The 19,871-nt window shown below is 54.6% G+C and overlaps 11 protein-coding genes across 11 annotated transcripts; 6 read left to right on the top strand and 5 right to left on the bottom strand.

The window, feature by feature from the left end:
- Positions 1–407: 407 nt before the first annotated feature.
- Positions 408–1,674, bottom strand: L226DRAFT_309737 (uncharacterized protein). Its single transcript, XM_067673781.1, has 2 exons — positions 474–1,674; positions 408–412 (listed from the first exon to the last, which is right to left on the bottom strand). The coding sequence occupies exon 1, from the start codon at positions 1,426–1,428 to the stop codon at positions 679–681; it is 750 nt and encodes a 249-aa protein (XP_067529622.1). The 5' UTR covers positions 1,429–1,674; the 3' UTR covers positions 408–412; positions 474–678.
- Positions 1,480–3,390, bottom strand: L226DRAFT_472395 (WD40 repeat-like protein; the record flags this gene model as incomplete). The annotated part of the gene is made up of 3 exons (XM_067676460.1): positions 1,480–1,773; positions 1,827–2,420; positions 2,587–3,390. The coding sequence occupies 3 exons, from the start codon at positions 3,388–3,390 to the stop codon at positions 1,480–1,482; spliced, it is 1,692 nt and encodes a 563-aa protein (XP_067529621.1).
- Positions 3,391–3,685: 295 nt separating this feature from the next.
- On the top strand, positions 3,686–6,896 carry L226DRAFT_575970 (uncharacterized protein; the record flags this gene model as incomplete). Its single annotated transcript, XM_067685280.1, has 12 exons — positions 3,686–3,691; positions 3,748–3,840; positions 3,892–3,978; positions 4,036–4,102; positions 4,154–4,284; positions 4,430–4,926; positions 4,976–5,484; positions 5,538–5,653; positions 5,717–5,857; positions 5,914–5,987; positions 6,041–6,187; positions 6,251–6,896. The coding sequence occupies 12 exons, from the start codon at positions 3,686–3,688 to the stop codon at positions 6,894–6,896; spliced, it is 2,514 nt and encodes an 837-aa protein (XP_067529620.1).
- Positions 6,897–7,425: 529 nt separating this feature from the next.
- Positions 7,426–7,679, top strand: L226DRAFT_575969 (uncharacterized protein; the record flags this gene model as incomplete). The annotated part of the gene is made up of 2 exons (XM_067685279.1): positions 7,426–7,542; positions 7,596–7,679. The coding sequence occupies 2 exons, from the start codon at positions 7,426–7,428 to the stop codon at positions 7,677–7,679; spliced, it is 201 nt and encodes a 66-aa protein (XP_067529619.1).
- Positions 7,680–9,161: 1,482 nt separating this feature from the next.
- On the top strand, positions 9,162–9,846 carry L226DRAFT_575968 (uncharacterized protein; the record flags this gene model as incomplete). The annotated part of the gene is made up of 4 exons (XM_067685278.1): positions 9,162–9,388; positions 9,447–9,591; positions 9,646–9,697; positions 9,800–9,846. The coding sequence occupies 4 exons, from the start codon at positions 9,162–9,164 to the stop codon at positions 9,844–9,846; spliced, it is 471 nt and encodes a 156-aa protein (XP_067529618.1).
- A 240-nt stretch (positions 9,847–10,086) lies between these two features.
- On the bottom strand, positions 10,087–11,818 carry L226DRAFT_617158 (uncharacterized protein). The gene is made up of 6 exons (XM_067686990.1): positions 11,520–11,818; positions 11,192–11,458; positions 11,098–11,135; positions 10,738–11,050; positions 10,418–10,680; positions 10,087–10,371 (listed from the first exon to the last, which is right to left on the bottom strand). Exons 1-5 carry the CDS (start codon positions 11,775–11,777, stop codon positions 10,438–10,440), a joined length of 1,119 nt encoding a protein of 372 aa, XP_067529617.1. The 5' UTR covers positions 11,778–11,818; the 3' UTR covers positions 10,087–10,371; positions 10,418–10,437.
- A 162-nt stretch (positions 11,819–11,980) lies between these two features.
- L226DRAFT_563618 (uncharacterized protein) lies at positions 11,981–13,808 on the top strand. Its single transcript, XM_067683573.1, has 5 exons — positions 11,981–12,041; positions 12,095–12,655; positions 12,717–12,861; positions 12,918–12,999; positions 13,052–13,808. Exons 2-5 carry the CDS (start codon positions 12,435–12,437, stop codon positions 13,561–13,563), a joined length of 960 nt encoding a protein of 319 aa, XP_067529616.1. The 5' UTR covers positions 11,981–12,041; positions 12,095–12,434; the 3' UTR covers positions 13,564–13,808.
- A 573-nt stretch (positions 13,809–14,381) lies between these two features.
- Positions 14,382–16,042, bottom strand: L226DRAFT_540208 (kinase-like protein). Its single transcript, XM_067681823.1, has 7 exons — positions 15,760–16,042; positions 15,441–15,707; positions 15,354–15,391; positions 14,989–15,301; positions 14,653–14,917; positions 14,458–14,598; positions 14,382–14,403 (listed from the first exon to the last, which is right to left on the bottom strand). Exons 1-5 carry the CDS (start codon positions 16,012–16,014, stop codon positions 14,675–14,677), a joined length of 1,116 nt encoding a protein of 371 aa, XP_067529615.1. The 5' UTR covers positions 16,015–16,042; the 3' UTR covers positions 14,382–14,403; positions 14,458–14,598; positions 14,653–14,674.
- Positions 16,043–16,167: 125 nt separating this feature from the next.
- L226DRAFT_309587 (uncharacterized protein) lies at positions 16,168–16,720 on the top strand. The gene has a single exon (XM_067673780.1). The coding sequence runs from the start codon at positions 16,203–16,205 to the stop codon at positions 16,479–16,481; it is 279 nt and encodes a 92-aa protein (XP_067529614.1). The 5' UTR covers positions 16,168–16,202; the 3' UTR covers positions 16,482–16,720.
- L226DRAFT_309580 (uncharacterized protein) lies at positions 16,168–17,796 on the top strand. Its single transcript, XM_067673779.1, has 4 exons — positions 16,168–16,266; positions 16,330–16,932; positions 16,984–17,065; positions 17,115–17,796. Exons 2-4 carry the CDS (start codon positions 16,495–16,497, stop codon positions 17,651–17,653), a joined length of 1,059 nt encoding a protein of 352 aa, XP_067529613.1. The 5' UTR covers positions 16,168–16,266; positions 16,330–16,494; the 3' UTR covers positions 17,654–17,796.
- A 437-nt stretch (positions 17,797–18,233) lies between these two features.
- L226DRAFT_494930 (uncharacterized protein) lies at positions 18,234–19,837 on the bottom strand. The gene is made up of 6 exons (XM_067677503.1): positions 19,503–19,837; positions 19,181–19,447; positions 19,093–19,130; positions 18,727–19,039; positions 18,410–18,671; positions 18,234–18,357 (listed from the first exon to the last, which is right to left on the bottom strand). Exons 1-5 carry the CDS (start codon positions 19,746–19,748, stop codon positions 18,429–18,431), a joined length of 1,107 nt encoding a protein of 368 aa, XP_067529612.1. The 5' UTR covers positions 19,749–19,837; the 3' UTR covers positions 18,234–18,357; positions 18,410–18,428.
- Between the last annotated feature and the right edge of the window lie 34 nt (positions 19,838–19,871).

The raw sequence follows: 19,871 nt of genomic DNA, 5'->3' as shown, positions 1-19,871 counted from the left end.
AAGTCTCTCCCAAGTCCTTTCTCCCCGAATCCAATTGACCTGCGGTGGACAGAGAGATGGTCTGTGGCACAGAGAGCACACTCTCCTCGAAATGGACAATTATATTCCTGTGCCGGCATGTAGGAGTCAGTGGGTGGCATCAGTAGCGTACATGCTGTGGCGCATTTCTGAGAATTCCTCAAGATCGACGCCCAGATACGGGAAATGCACACCTTGTATTCAGCCTCCGACGACTTCTCGCACACGTTGTCGGAACAGCCTCCTTCGCCGGGCACGAACTCGCAGAGGCCATGAAATGAGGTGAAACTGCCTTCTAACGGCGGACAACCTACACGACCTGGGACGTTCATACAATGACGAAGGCGAACGGTGCGCGGCAGACAGTGCGGCCTGACGGCAGCAACATGGATTTCTATTAGGACAAAACTTCCCATGAGCGATCCGAAGGCAGCGCAAACAGGGTTGGGGCGTACCTAGACTTTATGTATTCATGTGTGGTGCGGCTCGCGCTAACCTAGGATGACAACTCAGGCGTGCCCGCACAACCCTCGAAGGTGCGGTAGCGACAGCCTGGTACGTCTGTACAGCGATGTGGGATATGTATATGGCAACATGAGGAAAGCAGCGGTATATACGGATAGTGGGAGAGTACTGTGCGTACGTATGCGCGAGACGGGCCTATGTACGGAACATATTGGCAGTGATAATCGAGAAACAGAGTGTAGGAGTCTGGAGATGGAGATGGTGGACAGTACTGACGGGGGACAGGGAGATGGACGGTTGGCATGCGGATGACGAGTCGATCACGAATATAGCCCTACAAGAGATGAGGAGATGGGAAACAGGGACAGGGACGGAAACGGGAATGAACGGGACAACGAGGGGAGCGGAACGGACGAAGAGTATAGAGACAACACCCAATGGATAAATTTGGCATAGCAAGAGGAGAGACAAGACGTCGGGAGACAAGATGGATAGGGATAATGGGGAGTAGAGGATGGGAGGGCGGGAACAAGAAAAGCGACAAACGATGGACAGGGACAAGTTCCGATACAGTTGGATAGAGAGCAATGGAATAATTACTACGGCTTGCGTGGATGCTAGTTTGTGTGGTGTGGGTTGAGGCTGCACAGTGATGAGGAGACAGTATGTAGATGCAGAGCGTCCAGAAACAACTAGATGGCAGCGTAATGTAACTAGGGAGAGCAGACTGGACTGGAAGGATCGTGCGGCGGCGGCGAAAGCCAAAAGCACTACGAGAACATATAGTAGGTGGTACCACGGTCCATGTGCCACGCGTTGGGCAATGTGGGGATGAAGGAGAGCGAGCAGGGAGCCTGGCCGGCAGACGAGAGTGGAGGTCAATGGAGGCCGGAGCAGCCAGGAGTCTCCTCCCACATGGGGGATACGGCGGTAGGTAGGAAACATCGCTATGGTGAACGACAAGGACACCGGGCGGTAGAACGCCTGCCCGGTGACCTAACGTATGAGACGGCCATAATCGAGACGACTTTCCTGCCGCGCCTGGTGGTTCTCCTTCTTCGGAAACGCGTTCCAAAACCGGAGTGTCTCATCGCCAGCGCCCGTGACGATGGTCTCGCCTTCGGGGCTCATCGCGAGGTAAAGGACACGATGCGTATGGCCGGTGAGGGAAGCGACCATGTCCAGTGACGGGTACTTCCATATGCAGATCTGGTTCTGGGCGGTGGTTGACGAGAACCCATGCGTTGAGACGATCTCATGCGACGTCAGCGACCATATCAGATTGCAGACCTATAAGATTGTGAGTTGTATGTTCAGAACATCATGGACGTGTCGACGCTTACCTGACTGCCCGTGTCTAGCTCGCTGAGCATCGTACCTGTCTGAACGTTCCAGAACCGGATGTGCTTGTCTGCCGTTCCCCCGCCCGTGGCAAGGATTCCCGAGACGTGTGGGTCCCATGCCAGCGCCTTGACGGCAGCAGTGTGCTCATGGAACTTCCACAGCGGTGCGTCCCCGTCGTCGGTGCTTGTCCCGCCTGCAGCGCTGGGGTTGCCCGGGACGTTACCTACGCGCCCTGGTGTGGTCCCGAGCCCACCTGGCCGCTTCGATCCTCGCAAGTCCCAGATACAAACCTTGTTGTCGTTCCCGCCGCTCGCCAGCGTAGCCGCTTGAGGTCCTCCGTCTCCACTCCACCGTAGCCCACAGACTTCCTGCCGGTGTCCCTGACAGCGCTTGAACGGGCGCGGCGCAGCCTCACGAACATCCCGGTGGTGGACCATACGATCCCGAGACCCGGAACTGAGGATGTGCGAGTTCCATGACAAGGCGCCGATCCGTTGCGTGTGGGCACGCTCGTACGTTCGCGTTAACTGGAGGGTACTGGCGTCGTAGATGTGCAATCTTCCGGACAAGGTGCCCACGGCCAGCGTCGTTCCCTGTGGATGGTGGTTAGTAACTCATACCACACGGAATTTGGACTATGACCGAACTGTTTGCACTGCTTATACGTGCTGCGCGTGTCCGTCGTGACGCTTCCATCATCGCAGAAACAGCACGTTGCATTCAAACAGTGGTAGTTACATGTTTTGTGTAAGCGCTTACCTTTTGGACCCACGAAACCGAGCTGATCGTGTCGTGCAAGTTGCCGAGGTCGCATAGCTTCGATACTTGTGCCGTATGTGCGGTCCAGAGATAAACACATGAACCGAGTCCAACCCCAAGGACGTTTGTGCTTGACCAATCCACGAGGTTGAGGTAGAAGTCGTCAGCCAGCTCCGGCGCATCGAGAACACGGTATGGCGTCTTGCACACGCTGCGTAGCTGCCGTCGCGGACTCTCCAGCAGATGCCGGCTTTCGTTGCGGACGGGGCTCAGTGAGTACGCCTCATCGGTCGGCATATCCAGCCGTCGGGATGGAGTAGGAGGATTCGAGCGCGAAGGCGAGTTGAAGGCGAAAAGGCGGCGGCGCGTCGGAGTTGAGGGTAGATTGGAGGTCGAAGCGGTCGGCTGACGAACGGGCGAACCTGAGCGTTGTGGGGACGCTGGGGTGACCTCGGTGTACAAGATCGTGCCAAACAGCGAATTTGACTGTTCCTTCTGCGCGTCGGACTCGGTAGGAATGATGCGGCTCTTCGATGGCGTGGATGGAGTCGCGTCCTCCATGAGGTGATAGGTGGTTCGCAAGTCCCCAGCATCGCGAGATGGCACGAACCTGTCTCCGTAGTCGCGTCTTTCCGGACTATCTGGGCTTGCACCCTCGCTCGTCCCTGGCCTTGAATCTAGAGACGGCGTAGATCCGGATGGGATGGGGAACGCGGGGTGGAACCGACCCCGGTTCTTCCGCGGGCTGTCCTCGTCTGCTCCCCGCAGTCGTTTGCCGAATGGTGAGTTCTTGAGGCTTGACATGTTCGACGGTCAATATTGCGGTCAAAATTGTCGAACAGTATGGAAAGCAAGCATAAGACCAGCGAGACCGGGTGAGGGGAGATGAGAGTTGGTGGCAAACCACGGGCGGGACGACGCTTTGGCGAGTCGCGTCGCGTGTTAGGTAAGCAATTATTTGTTCTCCGACAAAGCATTTTGAAGGCCGCTTGACGGACGTTCAGCCTTATTCTACTCGGCATTTCGCGAGTATTCCAGGCGGAGTTACAATATCCTTCTTGTTCCGCAACCCCCACCGCCCTCTACGCATGGCCCGGCTATGAATGTACGCCTGCTCGCCATCCAGCCAAGATTATTATTCCTGACGATAGTTCTGCTCAGAACCTGCTTAGGACTTTAACCGCGAGTCGGGTCAAGTCGTCGTTACCGGAATCCGAGCTCAAGTTACTCCTTAGCGCCGTCAAGGAGACTCGGGTAAGTGGTTACTGTCCCGGACTGGTGAGTCGGAGGCTCATATGGTCGCAGAGATCCTCAAATGACCCGGCCAAGCTTGCCGACGCGTTCTACGACTCCCTGGAGGGCCTGCTCCATGACCTCCGCATGGTCACGATGGTAGGGTGTATTTCAGCCACAGCTACTCCTTGACGTCAGTTCAAGCGCGTTTCATAGGACAATCGGGATGCGGAGGCTTTCCTGAAACCAGTGGCAAAGTCAGAGGTACCAGACTACTATGACAGTACGTGTTTCTCGTGTTCAGGCCATTACTAGTCTGCTCAGTCACGAGTAGTCATCTCCAACCCAATGGACCTCCAGACCATGCTGAAGAAGGTGAAGCAGAGGCATTACAAGTCCAAGAAGGAATTCAAGGACGACTTGGCCCTAATATGGTCCAATTGCTTCACCTACAACGCGACTGAGGTGAGTGACTTTATCCTATGTACCCATCGAAGGAGCAAGGAGAACCCCGTGCCGTCCCCGAGACCACTACATCGCTTAGTCTCCTCGTCTCTCAACCCACAAGGCCATGATCCGGTAGTTGGATAGAGGTTGACGTGAATGGCAGGACCACCCCCTCCGACAATGCGCCACCCGATTGAAAGCGAAGGCCGAACGCCTGCTCAAGAATATCACAGACTATAAGGAACGGGCAGACCCAGTCATTCCCGGTGAAGTCCCTGTGCGAGGCATGACTCCTCGGATGAATGGTGTTACATTGAATGGCACCAGTCGTCACCATTCCACTTTCCGCTCTCCTAGCCCAACCAAACCTACCATTGTTCTGCCCGGACAATCCAAGAAGATACAGCGCGACACCACGTTTGCAGAGTCCTCGGCTCTTCTTCGCTCTCAGACTGGCATGACTGCGTTCCTCGAGCTGGAGCGCGACGTCGACGACTATCTGGCTCGTGAGGACAGCTTAGACGCTTCCGACCCCGGTGTTCAACAGCTCAAGCAGCGGTTGCTCCGGTATGCCTCACCTGATGAGGACGGCGATGGTTCTTTGTCGGTGGATGCATCAACGAGCTCATTCGATGGAGACATTGGCGCAAAGCGCAAGTTGTCAGTGTCAATGCCGTATTGTCTGTGATTCACGCTGATGTCGATATAGAAACGGCTACTCTGACGATCGGCCTCGCAAACGAGCCCGCATGCAGGGCTCCCCGGATAAGGCGGTCGTCGAGCTGTGGTGGGACGCCGTACGCTCGGATGAGCTGGTTGCGAATGGCGTACCCAACCTCACCAAGAACTCCTCCGAGATCACTGCACCTGCCCCGCCAAGCACGATATTGGATCCTCCCCGGCAGTCCACTCGTCGACGGAAGAAGCGAAAGGAAGTCTCATCCCCGAATACCCTGCTGTATCATATGAACAACAACATTCGCACACTTCGACGGGTTCGGACCACACACGCGAAGTTGTCCGCCGTAGCTCAGAGCTTGGAAGAGAGCGGAGGCGTCATCCAACCGCCCGTGCCGGACGCTGCTGAGGAGCTCGATGATGTGCTTGACGAGCGACCTTGGAAACCAATCGGAGCCGGGATAGACATGGGCGAGGAGAACGCGAATGACTGCTTGCATTGGATGGGAAGTAAGGTTTTAGAGCACGCGGGCTTTCAAGGTGAGTACGATTATGCTATTTGACGCGAGTGACGCTCACGCACATACCTACAGGTACATCGAAGATGGCCTTGGACGTGCTTTCTAGTGTTGCAGCGGAATATCTATTCAATGTCGGCCGGACCATACGGTTTCTTTGCGATAAGTATGGGAACGAGATGACTGCAGAGGTACGACGAGTTGGGATTACATGCTACTACTGCCCCTATTGACCGCCTCGTGCGTGCATGCAGGAAATCATCCTACATACCCTGTTTGAGAGTGGTATCACTCGCATCAATGACCTGGAACGATACATCAAGGACGATGTTGTGCGATATGGCGGCCGTCTATCGGAGCTCGAGAAGAAGCTTGCAAACGCATACCGAGAAGCCGTAAGCCTCATTGTTCAGCATTTCCTTGTGCGGGTCATTGACAATACCTCCGGTAGACGACTGTGGAGGCCTGGGATGACGAAGCTCTCTTCCGCATGGACGATGAGGAGGAGGAAGGTGAATTTGTCATGTGCGTTGAAGTCACCTGTTTCTATGATGTGGCAATCCTAAGTTCGCTCGTAGGGGCAACTTCGCCGACTCCTTCGGAGACGATTTCTTCGGTCTCAAGGAACTCGGTATTGCTGACGAGTTCGGTCTCTCAAGTCTCACTGTACCCAAGCGACTGCTCAAGGGTAAGGCCAAGGGCGGTATCAAGGAGGACCCCGAAGCGTACGTCCATGTGGTCCTAGATTCGTGCGTGAATATAGCACTAAGGTTTACTTGTTCATCTAGTGCAAAGCCGAAGGAACCGCCACCGCCATTCCCGCCACCGCCGCCTTTCATACCCCTGGACTCGACTACTGTCGACAATCAGATTGGTCTACTCAAGCCATTCTACCAGACCCGCATCTCCGAGATATCAACTTCCCTGCTTGCCCCACCTGCCGCCGGGCTTCCTCCTACATCTGGCTTGCCTCCTCCACTCCCCGGTGTTACATCATTGGGTGTGCTCCCGCCCATACCTTCCCTCCCACCAGTTCCTACCAATCCGACTGCCGCGGGTCACGCACTCATGCCACCTGGTGCATCCGTACCCGCACCTGCTCCCGAACTTCCATCCGTCATCGTCCTTCCTGACGACGCTCCAAGCCCATCACACGCCAAGATCGGCCCGCTTGGTACCGTTAACAAGGCTACCCCTGCAGCTAACGCAGCCAAGAAGAAGAGTAAGGCGAAGCCCCCCGCCCCTGGTCCGTCTGGCGCAGGAGGTATGGATGGAGATGTGCCTCCTGCCACGCCAGGACCTCCACCTTCGCTCTCGCTCATGGCATCGTCGAGCACTGGTGGGGAGCCTAAGAAGGGCAAGGGCGCGGGTACCCCGAGCAAGAAGAAGGCGAAGGTCGAGCCGTTTCCGCCTGTGGTCATGGCCAGCGCATAGCCCCTGGTGCGTGCATTGACTCAGCGATCCTACCGATGCTGGGCTCCTTTCGTAGTGTGTGGTTGCGTACTGTTGTGGTATATTGCGTTACGTGGATTATATTGTAGCTGTATCATCATCGGATCGTTCACGCTTTGACATGGTTACAGACGCTCTGTGACATTCATGGCCTAGCGTGCTTGGCTACACGTCTGCAACAAAAATTCTAGGTGCGAGACCCCATGCTTGTCATCTGCGGTCGATGTGCCGTCCGGAGATGACAGACCGGGTCAGCTGTAACCCCTACTATTCTTGTGCAGTGGTCGGTCGAATGATTGTAGCTGACCCAAGCTCGCCCTGACACTATCGATGGTCAGCAATGGATCATGGTCGACTGGGAACGGTCTAGATATCAGCGCAGGGGCGTTGAAGGTTGCAAAGCAAGTCGGAGCGAAAAGCATCCAATTCCGGTACGTACCAGCGTTTTATTCGTGTACTTGGATATGCTGAAGAAAGCATTCAATGACCTACAGTTGCCATCGCGTACGTCATGCACAAGACTATCCGCATCTCCCCATTATCGGCGAGCGAGAAGTCGAACAACTCGCCAGTCAAGTCTCTTGAGAACGCATTGTCGTTCGATCCAGGCTTTCCCCACACGTTCTGCGTGAGTCAATGTGTTCTCTCATGGGTATGAGCATCGGGTTGACGTACGCACAGGGGGGCGGGTCCAACTTCATCAGGGTTCAGGGGACCGCTGCCAACTTCGCCAGGTGGCCTCGGGCGCAGCCAATCCGGCAATAAGCTAGGCCTGTCCCTCCCAAAACGCTGTCGCTTCAGATTCCCTGTCCGGTGTGGGGTAGATCATGGATGCCCTATGTGTCGGTGCGTGCGATGAGAATTCGTCGGCTTTGTAGAAAACGTATGTATTTCTCGCATCTGGTCGTCGATTTCGAAGGATTCTCCGATTCTCATGACGGTGCGCCACACCTTGCATGCTACCGATGCCACACTGATCTAATGTATACCGGCACCGGAATGTGATCAGCCATTTGGAGGCGCAGGCTCTGCTCCCTACACAATGGGCCTCTTCCCTCGTCCTCAATGTATGGCATGTGCGACGACCGGGTGCTCAAACTTGGAGTGGCGTGAGGAGAACAGTCGACATCGATGACCTTGTAAGTGAGTTCTCGCTATCTGATTTCTACCTATGTCCGGGAGCTCTTTGTGTCCTTGGCCCGTCTGATGACGCGGCCTCTCCGTCTGTCACCGGGGCGGAGGGTTCTGTCGGACACGATGGCCGGCATGGCCAACGCGGAATGAAGGAGAACGCGTGTTGTAGTCGCGCCCACAGAGAAGCATGCGTGTATCGGAGCCCGGAGGCAGCGCCCACTGGGCACGCCGCCGTGGCTCTGAAGCCCAGCCGTCCTGTTAAGGACAAACCGTCATGGAGTCTTTGGTACGAAGACGGTCCGCGAAATTTGGGTGCAGTGTTCGCCTGCATGTCGAGACCCTTCTTCTCGCGCAACGTGTGGGCATACATCACCTCTCCTGGACCGCAGAATTTGATGAGTGGTGTTCTAAAGAATGGGCTCTGCGACCACGTTTGATTGAGAGACCTTGACCTATCGCCCTCGGGATATTCCAGTGTGTGTTGCTTCCGCAGTGCGACTTCGAGGGGGCACAGACGATCCTGGCCCTCCCACCCACAAGTGGAAGACCAGGGATTGGCATTATCGCCATTTTGTCCCTGTCCGTCTGTCTTCACGACCAAGAAATACGCCGTTTTCACCCGTGTGTCCTTGTATTGTCGCTTGCTATGTTTCGATGCAGGCGACGGCCGACCCATTGTTCTACTTTCACGATTTCCCGACCTGATTGAAACCACGCTAGGACAGACAGCTCACTGATTCTGAAGGCAGGCAACGCATCCACGCAGAGACCGTCGAAACAGATCGCTCTGGTGCTTAGATGCGCCATGAACCTACTGCAGCCTCATGTTCCTCGATGATGGCGAGAGGTTGGGCCCTGGCGCTGCACCGCATTGCGTTCTGTTTTATGCACAACTTGGCTTCCAGTCTGATGGAACGCTAGAGACGAGGTAGGCGTTTCTTACGCGGGGTGTGTCCAGTGTCTGGTGCTGATCCTCGACGAGTACGCCTACATCAGGGCTCAACTTTCCTCCCATTTCACTCCATCCCCGCTCTCTTTGCGATCCGGGTCCTAGCCACCTTCCTACACCCCTTAACGCATTCTTCTACCTCCCTCGTACACATTTTCTCAACGATGGCCACGGACGCTGTCTTCGATACTTGGGCCGTGTTCATGTATATCTTCACGATTGCAGTGACCATGCCGGTCCTGTTCAGGGCTATCCACCGCAACCTTCCTTCCGGTCGTATTCACGCCCTTCGGTCTGCGCTCGTAGACTTGGACGAGGTCTTCCAGCACTCGCTTGAGTCCGGCTTCTTGAGCGATTTCGCTGCCACGACCATCCGCGGCCGAGTCATTGCGTAAGTGATACCCTACCATCATATATCCCGTATTGCTGATTGTGTTTGCGTTCTACAGCCTCCACGTCCGTACCGACGCACTCCATTTTCGCGCGATGAAGGCGACGACCTTCAGAGCGGATTTCATGAACGCTTTCCGCGGCCTGTCTTGCGAGATCTCCCAAGTTATTCGCGACGTCAGGGCACTCCGTGGCAAGATCTCGGTATGCTCGTCCTTTACGCTGTTCTACTCAAGTTTTTGCTGAGCTTACGTTCAGGCGATGGCCCTTGACGAGCTTGTCATCCGGCAGCCGCAGGTGGCCCTCTCCGGTCAATCGTGGTGGCGACATCAAGGAGCCTTACCAATTCAGTGTGTCCATCCCGTCCCTTGGACAAGCCTATGTGCATATGTTGACTCGTTGGCATTGATAGGTCCGCTTGCCACCCTTGTAGCTGAACAAATCGATACGGTCACCTAGAGAAAGGAGGCTGCCGTTGCTGTTTGAGGGCTCGGGTTTGCGCCTTGGGGCAATCTCCCCGTGGCAATGTGGACCGCTTAGTTCTAATGTCTTCCTTTCCTCTAGAAACCCCCTTTCCAATAACTATCATGCCATCATGGGCACGTCTTCATCATCGCCCGAATCTGCACGATACGCTATCGTCGTTGCGACATTCATCGTTGTTGTCAAATTTGGGCGTTAGAATACATACCTGAGTTGCGACGGTACTACAATACACAACGGTTCATCACTCAGCCAACGGGAGTCGTCTCGCACCAGTACTGAGACTCGTAGGATGCAATCCGCAGGCGCCTACAGCCTACAGGCTATCAGCACTCGTCCGGTGTGATCTCAAGATCGCAAGCTCGGATCACGTCCGGCGTGACCAATAATGATACAAACATACTATAGAAGTGTACAGAGCCTTGCAGAAGTAGCCGATGTGAGCGTTGAAAGCACGATAGCAGTATAGAATTTGAGGTCAGGTTCACGTCCCAAATCTACCTACAGCGTGTCAGCCAAACCTCCACTTGAGAGGTACAGTACTCACAGAGAACGGATGTACAAACTTTACTTGACTAGTCGCCGTAGATGACTCAACCCTTCCCATGCGACGGCCACGGTTTCGTTGAACACTCGCTCGTAAGCCGGTTCCGATCTGGATCCCAGTCGCCAACGATAGGATGAGGGACTTTGGCGCTTCCGAATTTCATGGAAGCTGACGACCAGTTCGCCAGCAGAGGGTCTCGCAGTTGGCTCGCGCTGCTTCATAGGATCGATCAACTCCATCAAGAAGTCGACGTTATTGTGGTTCTACGTCGTCGAAGTCAACGGAATGGTCAACATGATGGTGAGCCGCTGAAAGCGCACCTGGACGATTTCCTTGAAGAACAGATTTCCAAGCGCGTATATGTCGGCCTTGTATCCATCGTAAGGTATCGTTGAAGATAGCTCAGGAACCTCCGCGTCTCGACCGACGTCGCCGACTACGAACGATGATGCACCAGGGGAGAAGCGCTCCGAGAGACCGAAATCGACGTAGTAGTAGCGCACAGGATGATCCATACGAGATAGAGGTTTCACTTCATCGATTATATCGACAGAAGAGTTGCGCTGGACGGGGTGGTGACCTTGTGGATATAATGCGGACGCGTCCATCATGACGTTTAACGCGGCTATATCTCTATCGGAGGTGTGAGGACAGAGTATACCCACGATGATATGACTCACCGATGAACGACGTGGTGGGTGTGCATGAACGCCAAACCCTAGAGGGGGGGAAGTTTAAAACATGTCTCTTACGACGGTGGTTTGGCTTACTAACCTCGAGCATTTGGCTAACAAAGTCAATAACGTCACCGACAACGATGAACTCGGGATCGTTGAATGGGCGCAAATATGGCATGACTAGAAGACTTCTTTCCGGGAAGAGGGGATCGGGGAAAGCATCCAGGACGGGGACGCAATGGTTTTCGGGATGTCGAAGAGAAGTCAGGTACTGAGCCATCTCCACCTCGCGGCTGCCACCCGGGACGCTCTTGATAGCTACAAGGGTTCCGTCGCTGCGTCTCGCATCGATCACTTGTGCTTTCTAGATGATGATTCGTGAGATACTCTGCACCAAAATCCGCCAACGTCCGGGATGCACTTACCATGAGGAAAACGAAGTCTTCGCAGTAATTCGGGTTTATGTTTGTGCCCAACCACGAGGGGACCCAGTCCTTCTGATAACGTTTTCTAAGCGTATAACCTCTTTTCTGAAGTTCAGGTTGACGATCCCTCCACTTCACTTCCGAAGGTAGAAGTTTGTAAACGCCTTTCCGTGTTCGTTCGGCATGTCGCTCGGTCGCCTCGGGAGATAGGTATGCGTAGCTAGGTAGTCTGGTGGTGTCAATGGTATGTCGTTCCATAGGTTGGATATAGACGAGAAGATTATCACCCTCAACTCGACGTGCGCAGGACATGCATGGCAGTGAGTAACCTACACTGGCAAACACGAGGACCATCAAAGTCTCCAAAACCGGATACTCGGCAAAACCCGCGGCGCTCTCCCAGCACCGAGTCCAGGCTCAGGAGTCTTTTCTTGTCGAATTGTTGTTCTTCATATCGCGACCCATCATGCGTCCTTGCAGGCAGGAAGACATGGCAACCAAGTGGCAATCTGTACCTATTCTGTGAGCAAGCGAATGACATGCAGATGCTAACTATGATGACTGAGATCCAGCAGTACTCGTAGTACCCATGATGACACGACGGTTGGGCCATCACAAACTGCCGCTGCGGCCATACCTCCTCGAGGCTCACGTAGGAAGAGGAACGTGACATCGAAGGCATCGCCTCGGGCCTTGCGTTCTTATACCTGCACATACGGCGCTCACCGAATTCTGATGCACATGCGATCCACGGGGTTTTCCTGGAAGACGTTCCTGGGTGTATAAAACACAGGCCCGTCTGATTGTATCGTTTTCCAGCTGCTTTCCTTCCCCTCATCATCCCAAGTATCCTGCATCGAGAGCACTGCCCCCGATTGACTCGCGCCACTTGCACATAGCGTGCTGCATCTCACGATGGCTGCCTTTGACTCCATCTGGAACATCGCTCTCGGGGTGCTCAGCATCTGTATGGCGATCCAGGGGATCTTCAGGTTCATCAACAATAGGCTGCCGTCCAACAGACTGCATAGTATGTCTGGGCTGCTACAGGACGCTAACGAGCTCCTGCTATCCTGCAGCGAAGAAGGGCTAGTCCCGAGCGACGCCGCAGACGACTTCCGCCAGAAACTGAGTTTGTACGTGCGCAGGTTCTCTCTCCACTCGTGCCTATCACTCAACCGTATTTGCCCATGCCAGGCTCCGCAGCCGTGCGGATGAGGTTCGTCTGGAAACCCTTGCTGCAAAGAATCGCAAGGAAGACTTTGCCAACTGGCTCAAGGGTCTGACACGGGACATTAATCAAATCTGTCAGGACGTTAGGGAAATCCGGGCGGAGATCTCAGTATGTCTCGCATCTCACTCTCCTATGACAGTGGCTCACCCGGGGTTGGCATGAAGACAAGCAGTATCCGCGAACGAGAACGGCTAGCGGCTCAGATACGCGAGCGCGAGGCAGCAGCGCATGAGGATCGCCCTGCAGGTCAGTGTTGTGCGCAATCTCACGTCGAGCGTGCATAGCTCATGACTTGCAGACAGTGGCGCAGTAGGCGATCTGGGTTCTGTGACGGTGTCGCGAGATCCTGGCTCTGCAGAGGTCGCCCAGCAGCCGCCCGTACTGGTCGCCACCCCACTCACAAGGTCCTTGCCACCGTCTACTCCCGAGATGCAGAACGTGTCATCTATCCCCGCTTCCGCCACCCGTGCCTTGCCTCCTGGGATACCATCGATAACGACTAAAGTCCCGACAATAAAACAGCCGCCCAAGTTGCTCCACCGCGACCGACGTTGTTCTGTCTCTAGCAACTCATCCGGCTCCGTTGTGTCGTCGTTGCATAGCATCCGATGGAAGTGCAAGAGCAACCCGATCTCTCGCGCTAGGGCAATGGCCACCTTCTTACGCTATACCCGCGCTCGTGGGTCTCCTAGTCTTCCGGTCTACTTCGTCGATCCGAAGCAGCTTGCCGCGTGCGAGCTGACTGAGGACGACAGCGAGAGTAGCGACGATGACTGGGTGGACGAGCTAGCCGTGCCCGCCATGGCGTGAGCTACGTCGTCGTGACACCTCCATTTGCACTCCACCTATCTGTATATCGTCTCGGACTCGTGCCTATCTATTGTACTAGTGTCGGCTACGTATCCCATTTCCCTCATCCTGTTCTGTTCTGTCGTATATTGTCCCTCTGCTAACCTGTACGCTATACGATGTCGAGGTGATAGATGTATTGTCTGTTGTGCTGTTGCTGTCTGTCTTACAAGAGGGAATGTATGACCTCTACGTTGTTCCAGCTCAGCAGACGAGTCTCGTTTCTGGGGTGGATGCAGTCCATCTGCCTGCCTGTCCCAGTGTCCCCCACGCATGTCCTTCGCCTGAGTCATTCATAGGATGCGCAATCCGGTGCCGGGCAGAGTGAGATGCATCGCTCGACGCGTCATCTCGCTGTGGCGGAGCACGAGCAGTTCTCCTCATCGGCCAGGGGTGACGCATGACGCCAGGCACATGCCGATCCTGTACTCACGCGGCTTTTTACGCGCATGGGAATGAGCCTGAGCAGTACGCGCTCATTTATCCCCAAATGACAGGACCGCCCGTACCACCATGCATGATGCAGCATGCACGCCTATCGGGCCGGTGCGAAGAAGGCGTGCGTGTTACGCAACGGCAATCTCCCCTCCACCACTCTGTAGATTGCGATCGCGCTTTCAGACACCTTGAGCGGTTTCGCGAAAGAGATTACACGTACTAAATTGAGAATAATTCGGCATCAAGCTTGAGCTCACCCATAGAGGACGGAGGGCTTGCGGCGTATGCACCACGCCGACGCACAGGCAAGCGTGAACATTTATCAAGTTTATTCAACAGTAGTCGATAGGTACATGGCCTGACCTGCGAGATTCAACATGTTAGTCTCATTGTGGAGCACCAAGGCGAGAGACCTACCTGCAACCTCAAAGAGCCGTAGTATAGTAGAGCGCGCACCAAAGTACATAGGAATTTCGGAAGAGGTGGAGCATCGACAAACACGAAAGCAAGACCGATGACGTTCGAAAGCAGCAAATAATTGTACGACAGATAATACACCTGTTGACAGGCGTGAGGGAGTCCCGAGGCTCGCAATGGCATTGGAGCACTTACCACAAACCACTAATAGAGACACTTAGTGGACGAGCTTCTTCAGGGAGTACAGCCCGTTCCATGCTGCGGCGACCGTGTCGTTGAAGGCGCGCTCGATAGCCGGCTCCGACCTCGAGCTGAGCCGTTGGCGATACGAAGAGCTCGGGAGTGTCGCCTTGATGCCCTTCCAGAGGGCGACTGCTTCGTCGATCGTTGGCCGCGCTTTCGGTTGGGGTTGCCTCATGTTGATGAGTAGCTCGGACATCCAGTCCAAGCTGTTGAATTGCTACCATGGCCGTCAGCTCCGCGAGGTTGCGGAGGTTGCGCCGAGGGTGAGGGGGACACGACTCAACTCACCAGGAAGAATTCCTTGTAGAATAGGTTTCCGAGTGCGAAGACGTCTACTTTGAAGGCGTCGTAGGGAATGTCTTCGGACAACTCCGGGACGTCCGTGTCCCGTCCGACGTCTCCGACGACGTATGTGGAACCTCCGACGGGGAAGCGGACGGAAAGATCAAAGTCGATGTAGTAGTATCGTACTGGCCGGTCCGTCCGAGAAAGGGGAGAGATCCTGTACATGCCGTCTGGCGTGTGGTTCCGCTTGACGGGGTGGTGTCCTTGGGGATATAACGGCCTCGCATCCATCATGAGATTTTGGACGGCGATATCACTGTAACGCATACGTGTTTTAAAATGATATGATGTGTTGCGACACGACTTACCGATGCGCTACAAGGTTTCGGTGCAGGAAGGCAAGCCCCTGCCTTCCTGTTAATGTGGCTCTGACGCTGGCGATCGCGGTCACGTACCTCTAATGACTGGTCCATGAAGTCGATCACCTCACCGACGAAACCAAAATTTGGATCGTTGAATTGTCTCAGATAAGGCATGACAAGGAGAAGCAGCTGAGGGTTGAAGGGGTCTGCGAAGACGTCGAGGACCGGTACACAGTGGTTCTGGGAGTCCCGGATAGACGACAAATATTGGGCAATGCGTATCTCCTCTGTTTTCATGGTAGACTTAATGGCCACAAGATTGTTGTCGCTACGACGTTTGGCGTCCATGACATCGTCAGTCTACACCCGTGGATGGTTAGTAGTCCACAGTAAATCAATAATGTTCACCGACCATCGAGAGAATAGAATCCTCGCAAAATGTAGGATCGAGATTTGTGCCTGTCCATGACGGACTCCAGCCAGGTGTATATCTGGGTCTCAAGAGGTAACCATGTTGCTCTAGGTAACGGTATCTTGCCTGCCAGAAAAGCTCGGATGGGATGAGATTGTAGGCGCCGAGTTCGGTGGTACGGGCGGTACGGGCGACTTCATCATCGCTCAATACCGCATGTCGGGGAAACCTTTTTTGTTGGCCAGCGGCGAGCATAGTCTGAGCAGAAGCAAGATGGGAGCGGAGAACGGAGCTGCGAAGAGCGCTGGAGCGATGGGCCGTTCAACGTGGTCGGTGCGTGGACTGCCCGATTTGGCAAGTATGTTCGAGCACGCTGGAACGCCCGTGTGCGTGATAACAACAGCTTGGACGCGTACGCCCATCGGCGGGACAGACCAGTGCTCATGCTGGTGGCAAGCACGATGGAGGATGTATTGCGTCCGAGATGGCCTTGGCCGATGCATATCCGTGCGTATCCCCTTGCTTTCTGCTGCATGTGCGCCCTTTGCCCACGTTCCGGACACGATGCAGCTAGTGCCCCCTGCTCAAGTTATATGTGCACAATCACACCTGGATGCGATGAATTCCCTCAATTTCTGTACCTCCTCCACACTGACAACAACTGTCCTCTCTTGCCCTGTCCGCCGTCATCTCTGATTTCGCTCCCACTTTGCAGCTTATAGCTGGCATATCACCATGTCAAGTACTAGCATGGGCATCGAGACGTGGGGGTTCGTGGCGAGCCTGATTGGCACCGTGTTTCTGGTTCCGCAGCTCTGGACTTGGCTGAAGAATGCAATGCCGTCGTCCAAGATGCGAGAGCTGGACGTCCTTCTTTCCGAAACAGAAGGGCTCCTACACTCCGCACTCGCCGAAGGAACGATCACCTATGCGTACTACGACCGCTTCTTCCACACTCGCATCTGGTCGTACGTACTACTCAGTGCCTGCGCCGTGCCATCTCATCTCACGCACTATGCACCACATAGCGCGAAACTCCGCGCGGATCAGTACAGGGCTACTGTGTATAACATCAACGGGCGGTGGCACGAGTGGAGGCTGTGGATGGCGGGCTTGTCGGGGAGGATATCGGATGTCATGGACACCTTGAGTGGCATCCGTGCCCAGATCGCCGTAAGTGGAGCACATCTATGTCTCTTCCAAGTCTAACTGTGAGGACATCAGGCCACTAGCTCTGAAGGAAGACAGCGGTTGACGAGCATGGGTTGCACTACCAACCTTACGCTCGTCCAGTTTGCGCGCCGAGGTGAGACTCCCCGCCCATAGTCGTAATGTCCAACCTGACCTCTCTGCAGAGGAAGTTTCCAACCTGATATTGCCGGATCGTCCGATCAGCGCAGCGATGGCGAAACAAGTCAGCGCTATTCACTCGGACGACCCGGATCCTTCATCGGACTGTATCACACCGCCAACATTCCCTATGCACACCTCCATCCCCGGCTCTATCTGCGCCGCTGCTGTTCCTCATACGAATGCGGATAGCAAGAGCCTCGATAAGTTGCCGCACCACCAACTTCTCCCACCAATAGCCTATCGTACACCGACTACCGACCTACGCCCCGCCACGAGAGTAGTGCTGTGTCGATCCAACAAGACCGAAAGTGACCACGATGGTACTGCAGTCGAGCATCAGAAACGACATGGGATCGTCGGTCGGCTCAGATCGTTCACCCGGTTCTTCCGTTCTACGACTACCACAATCCCTCACATGGCCGCCCACCCGAGCGCGTTGCCACCATCGACCGCGGCATCCTCAGAGAAGTCGAAGCACCTCGTTTACCCTCAGTGGGAGGACAGCAATCCGGTCACGGTGCACGTCCATCTGCCTGCGTGACTCGAATCTGCTACTTGTCGTAGTCGCATCTAGAGTCTTTAGGGCACAGATCGCCTTGGCTCTTCTGCCCACAAGCAGAACACCAGGGGTAAGCATAATCGACATTTTGTTGCTAGTCTTCACGTTCATCCATCGTGGGGATATCTCTATCGAATGCCAATGTGTACGCGGTTGCGAGTCTCGCGAGTTGTTGTCGTATTGTCACGTGCTGTTGTCCATGTCGTATCCAAGGGCCAAACATTCTTGTACTTGTACCCTTGCCCTGTACGTTATTGTGTTGTTGTGTTTATGACGAAAGTGACTGCTGACTCTGACGGAGCGGGAGCTTGAAGGTTTCCTGCAGTGGAATGGGTATGGGGACCTCCTGGAAGGAGAGCAGAAAAACGTCCTCGCATGTCGCGCATACGTCGCTTTCCTGTGCCCTACTCAGATAATACGAGGAAAATTCACCCATGATTCATCACTCAACGAAGTGACGGGGATCGTTCCGCACCTGGGCTGAGGATGAAGTCCTCGGGCGCCTACATGCTACGGGACTTGCAAGCATTGATCTTCAAGATCGCAAGGTCCGATCGCGTCTCGCGCAACGGATAAAGATACAGATTACTATGGAGGAGTACAGAGCTTTGAGAACGTAGCATATGCGGGTGTCGAAAGCAATGATAACAATACACAACCGGGGCGGTCATACCATTGGGAGTTCACTAGTATAGTAATATTAGCTGAACGCCTACTTAAAAGGAATATGATGCTCACATGAGATGGAGGTACAGCGTTACTTGACTAGTCGCCGTAGTTGGCTCAGGCCCTCCCGTGCGACGGCCACAGTATCGTTGAACATTCGCTCGTAGGCTGGTTCTGACTTGGATCCCAGTCGCCAACGGTAGGAAGAGGGACTTTGGCGATCCCGGATTTCTTTGAAGTTTGAAACCAGTTTATGAGCGGAGGGTCTTGCCGCTGGTTCGCGCTGCTTCATAGGTTCGATCAACTCCATCAAGAAGTCCACGTTATTGTGATTCTACGTCGAAGTCAACTCAAGTGGTCAACAGAGTAGACAACCGCCAACAGCGCACCTGAACGAGCTCTTTATAGAATAGGTTTCCGAGAGCATATATGTCGGCTTTATAGCCGTCATATGGAACTGTTGACGACAATTCGGGAACCTCAGCGTCGCGACCTACATCTCCAACCACCAACGACGACGCGCCCGGGGAGAAACGCTCTGAGAGGCCGAAGTCGATGTAGTAGTACCGCACGGGATTGTCCGCGCGAGGTAATGGCTTCACTTCGTTGATGATGTCTAAGGAATAGCTCCGATGGACTGGATGGTGGCCGCGCGGGTAGAGTGGGGATCCATCCATCATGACGTTGAGCGCGGCGATGTCTCTTTTAAACGGTATCAGTACGGCTACTATATTCGCGGAGGAAAAATAGATCACCGATGTACGACATTGTTTGCATGCATGAATGCGAGACCCTAATCATGATTCAGGGTCAAGAATCGCGACGGTGGTTTGGCCCACGTACCTCGAGCATTTGGCTCACGAAGTCGATGACGTCGCCTACGATAGCCAGCTCGGGATCGTTGAAAGGCCGGAGGTATGGCATAACTAGGAGACTACGGCCAGGGTAGAGGGAGTCGGGGATGACATCGAGCACGGGTACGCAGTGGTTTTCCGGATGTCGGAGGGACGTTAGGAATTGGGCAATTTCTACTTCACGGCTTCCGGCGGGGATGCTCTTGATGGCCACCAGAGTTCCATCAGCACGCGTGGCATCAATCACTTGTGCTTTCTACAAGAAGTAGTCAGTCGCGTTTAGGTTCAGCAAACTCAACGTGCGTACGTACCATGAGGAGGATGGAGTCTTCGCAAAAATCTGCATCTATGTTTGTTCCTTGCCATGAAGGCTCCCAGTCCTTGTGGTATCGTCGCCTGAGGGTGTATCCTCTCCTGTGAAGGTCGGGTTGACGTTCCCTCCACTTGACTTCGGAAGGTATCAGCTTGTAACCCCCTTTCCGAGTCCGTTCCTCCTGTCGTTGTGCAGTCTCCGGAGACAAAAAAGCATAGCTAGGCAGTTTGCTGGTATCCACCATCTACTTGCTGGCTTCTGGATGGTCGAGACGGGAAGGGGACCAGTAACCAGGTTTGGCTCGTCGGACGTACATGAACTAGCCAGTGACAGTGTGCGAACAAAGTCCTAAGTTGCCAATTGTGGC

This window comes from Lentinus tigrinus (assembly GCF_003813185.1).
Source record: "Lentinus tigrinus ALCF2SS1-7 unplaced genomic scaffold L226scaffold_52, whole genome shotgun sequence".
NCBI classification, from domain to species: Eukaryota; Fungi; Basidiomycota; class Agaricomycetes; order Polyporales; family Polyporaceae; genus Lentinus; species Lentinus tigrinus.
This window is presented reverse-complemented; position numbering and strand designations above follow the sequence as displayed.

Excerpts from the sequence above, each read along its gene's own strand:
- L226DRAFT_309580 (XM_067673779.1), top strand. The coding sequence starts at position 16,495 with ATGTCAAGTACTAGCATGGGCATCGAGACGTGGGGGTTCGTGGCGAGC. Across the intron at positions 16,933-16,983 it reads GCATCCGTGCCCAGATCGCC|GCCACTAGCTCTGAAGGAAG; the intron begins GTAAGTGGAGCA and ends TGAGGACATCAG. Across the intron at positions 17,066-17,114 it reads CGTCCAGTTTGCGCGCCGAG|AGGAAGTTTCCAACCTGATA; the intron begins GTGAGACTCCCC and ends ACCTCTCTGCAG.
- L226DRAFT_563618 (XM_067683573.1), top strand. The coding sequence starts at position 12,435 with ATGGCTGCCTTTGACTCCATCTGGAACATCGCTCTCGGGGTGCTCAGC. Across the intron at positions 12,656-12,716 it reads TTCCGCCAGAAACTGAGTTT|GCTCCGCAGCCGTGCGGATG; the intron begins GTACGTGCGCAG and ends TGCCCATGCCAG. Across the intron at positions 12,862-12,917 it reads AAATCCGGGCGGAGATCTCA|ACAAGCAGTATCCGCGAACG; the intron begins GTATGTCTCGCA and ends GTTGGCATGAAG.
- L226DRAFT_309587 (XM_067673780.1), top strand. The coding sequence starts at position 16,203 with ATGCTGGTGGCAAGCACGATGGAGGATGTATTGCGTCCGAGATGGCCT.
- L226DRAFT_617158 (XM_067686990.1), bottom strand. The coding sequence starts at position 11,777 with ATGGAACGACATACCATTGACACCACCAGACTACCTAGCTACGCATAC. Across the intron at positions 11,136-11,191 it reads TTGTTAGCCAAATGCTCGAG|GGTTTGGCGTTCATGCACAC; the intron begins GTTAGTAAGCCA and ends CCCCCCCTCTAG. Across the intron at positions 10,681-10,737 it reads TCTTCAAGGAAATCGTCCAG|AACCACAATAACGTCGACTT; the intron begins GTGCGCTTTCAG and ends TCGACGACGTAG.
- L226DRAFT_309737 (XM_067673781.1), bottom strand. The coding sequence starts at position 1,428 with ATGTTTCCTACCTACCGCCGTATCCCCCATGTGGGAGGAGACTCCTGG.
- L226DRAFT_494930 (XM_067677503.1), bottom strand. The coding sequence starts at position 19,748 with ATGGTGGATACCAGCAAACTGCCTAGCTATGCTTTTTTGTCTCCGGAG. Across the intron at positions 19,131-19,180 it reads TCGTGAGCCAAATGCTCGAG|GGTCTCGCATTCATGCATGC; the intron begins GTACGTGGGCCA and ends AATCATGATTAG. Across the intron at positions 18,672-18,726 it reads TCTATAAAGAGCTCGTTCAG|AATCACAATAACGTGGACTT; the intron begins GTGCGCTGTTGG and ends ACTTCGACGTAG.
- L226DRAFT_540208 (XM_067681823.1), bottom strand. The coding sequence starts at position 16,014 with ATGCTCGCCGCTGGCCAACAAAAAAGGTTTCCCCGACATGCGGTATTG. Across the intron at positions 15,392-15,440 it reads TCATGGACCAGTCATTAGAG|GGGCTTGCCTTCCTGCACCG; the intron begins GTACGTGACCGC and ends ACAGGAAGGCAG. Across the intron at positions 14,918-14,988 it reads TCTACAAGGAATTCTTCCTG|CAATTCAACAGCTTGGACTG; the intron begins GTGAGTTGAGTC and ends CGGCCATGGTAG.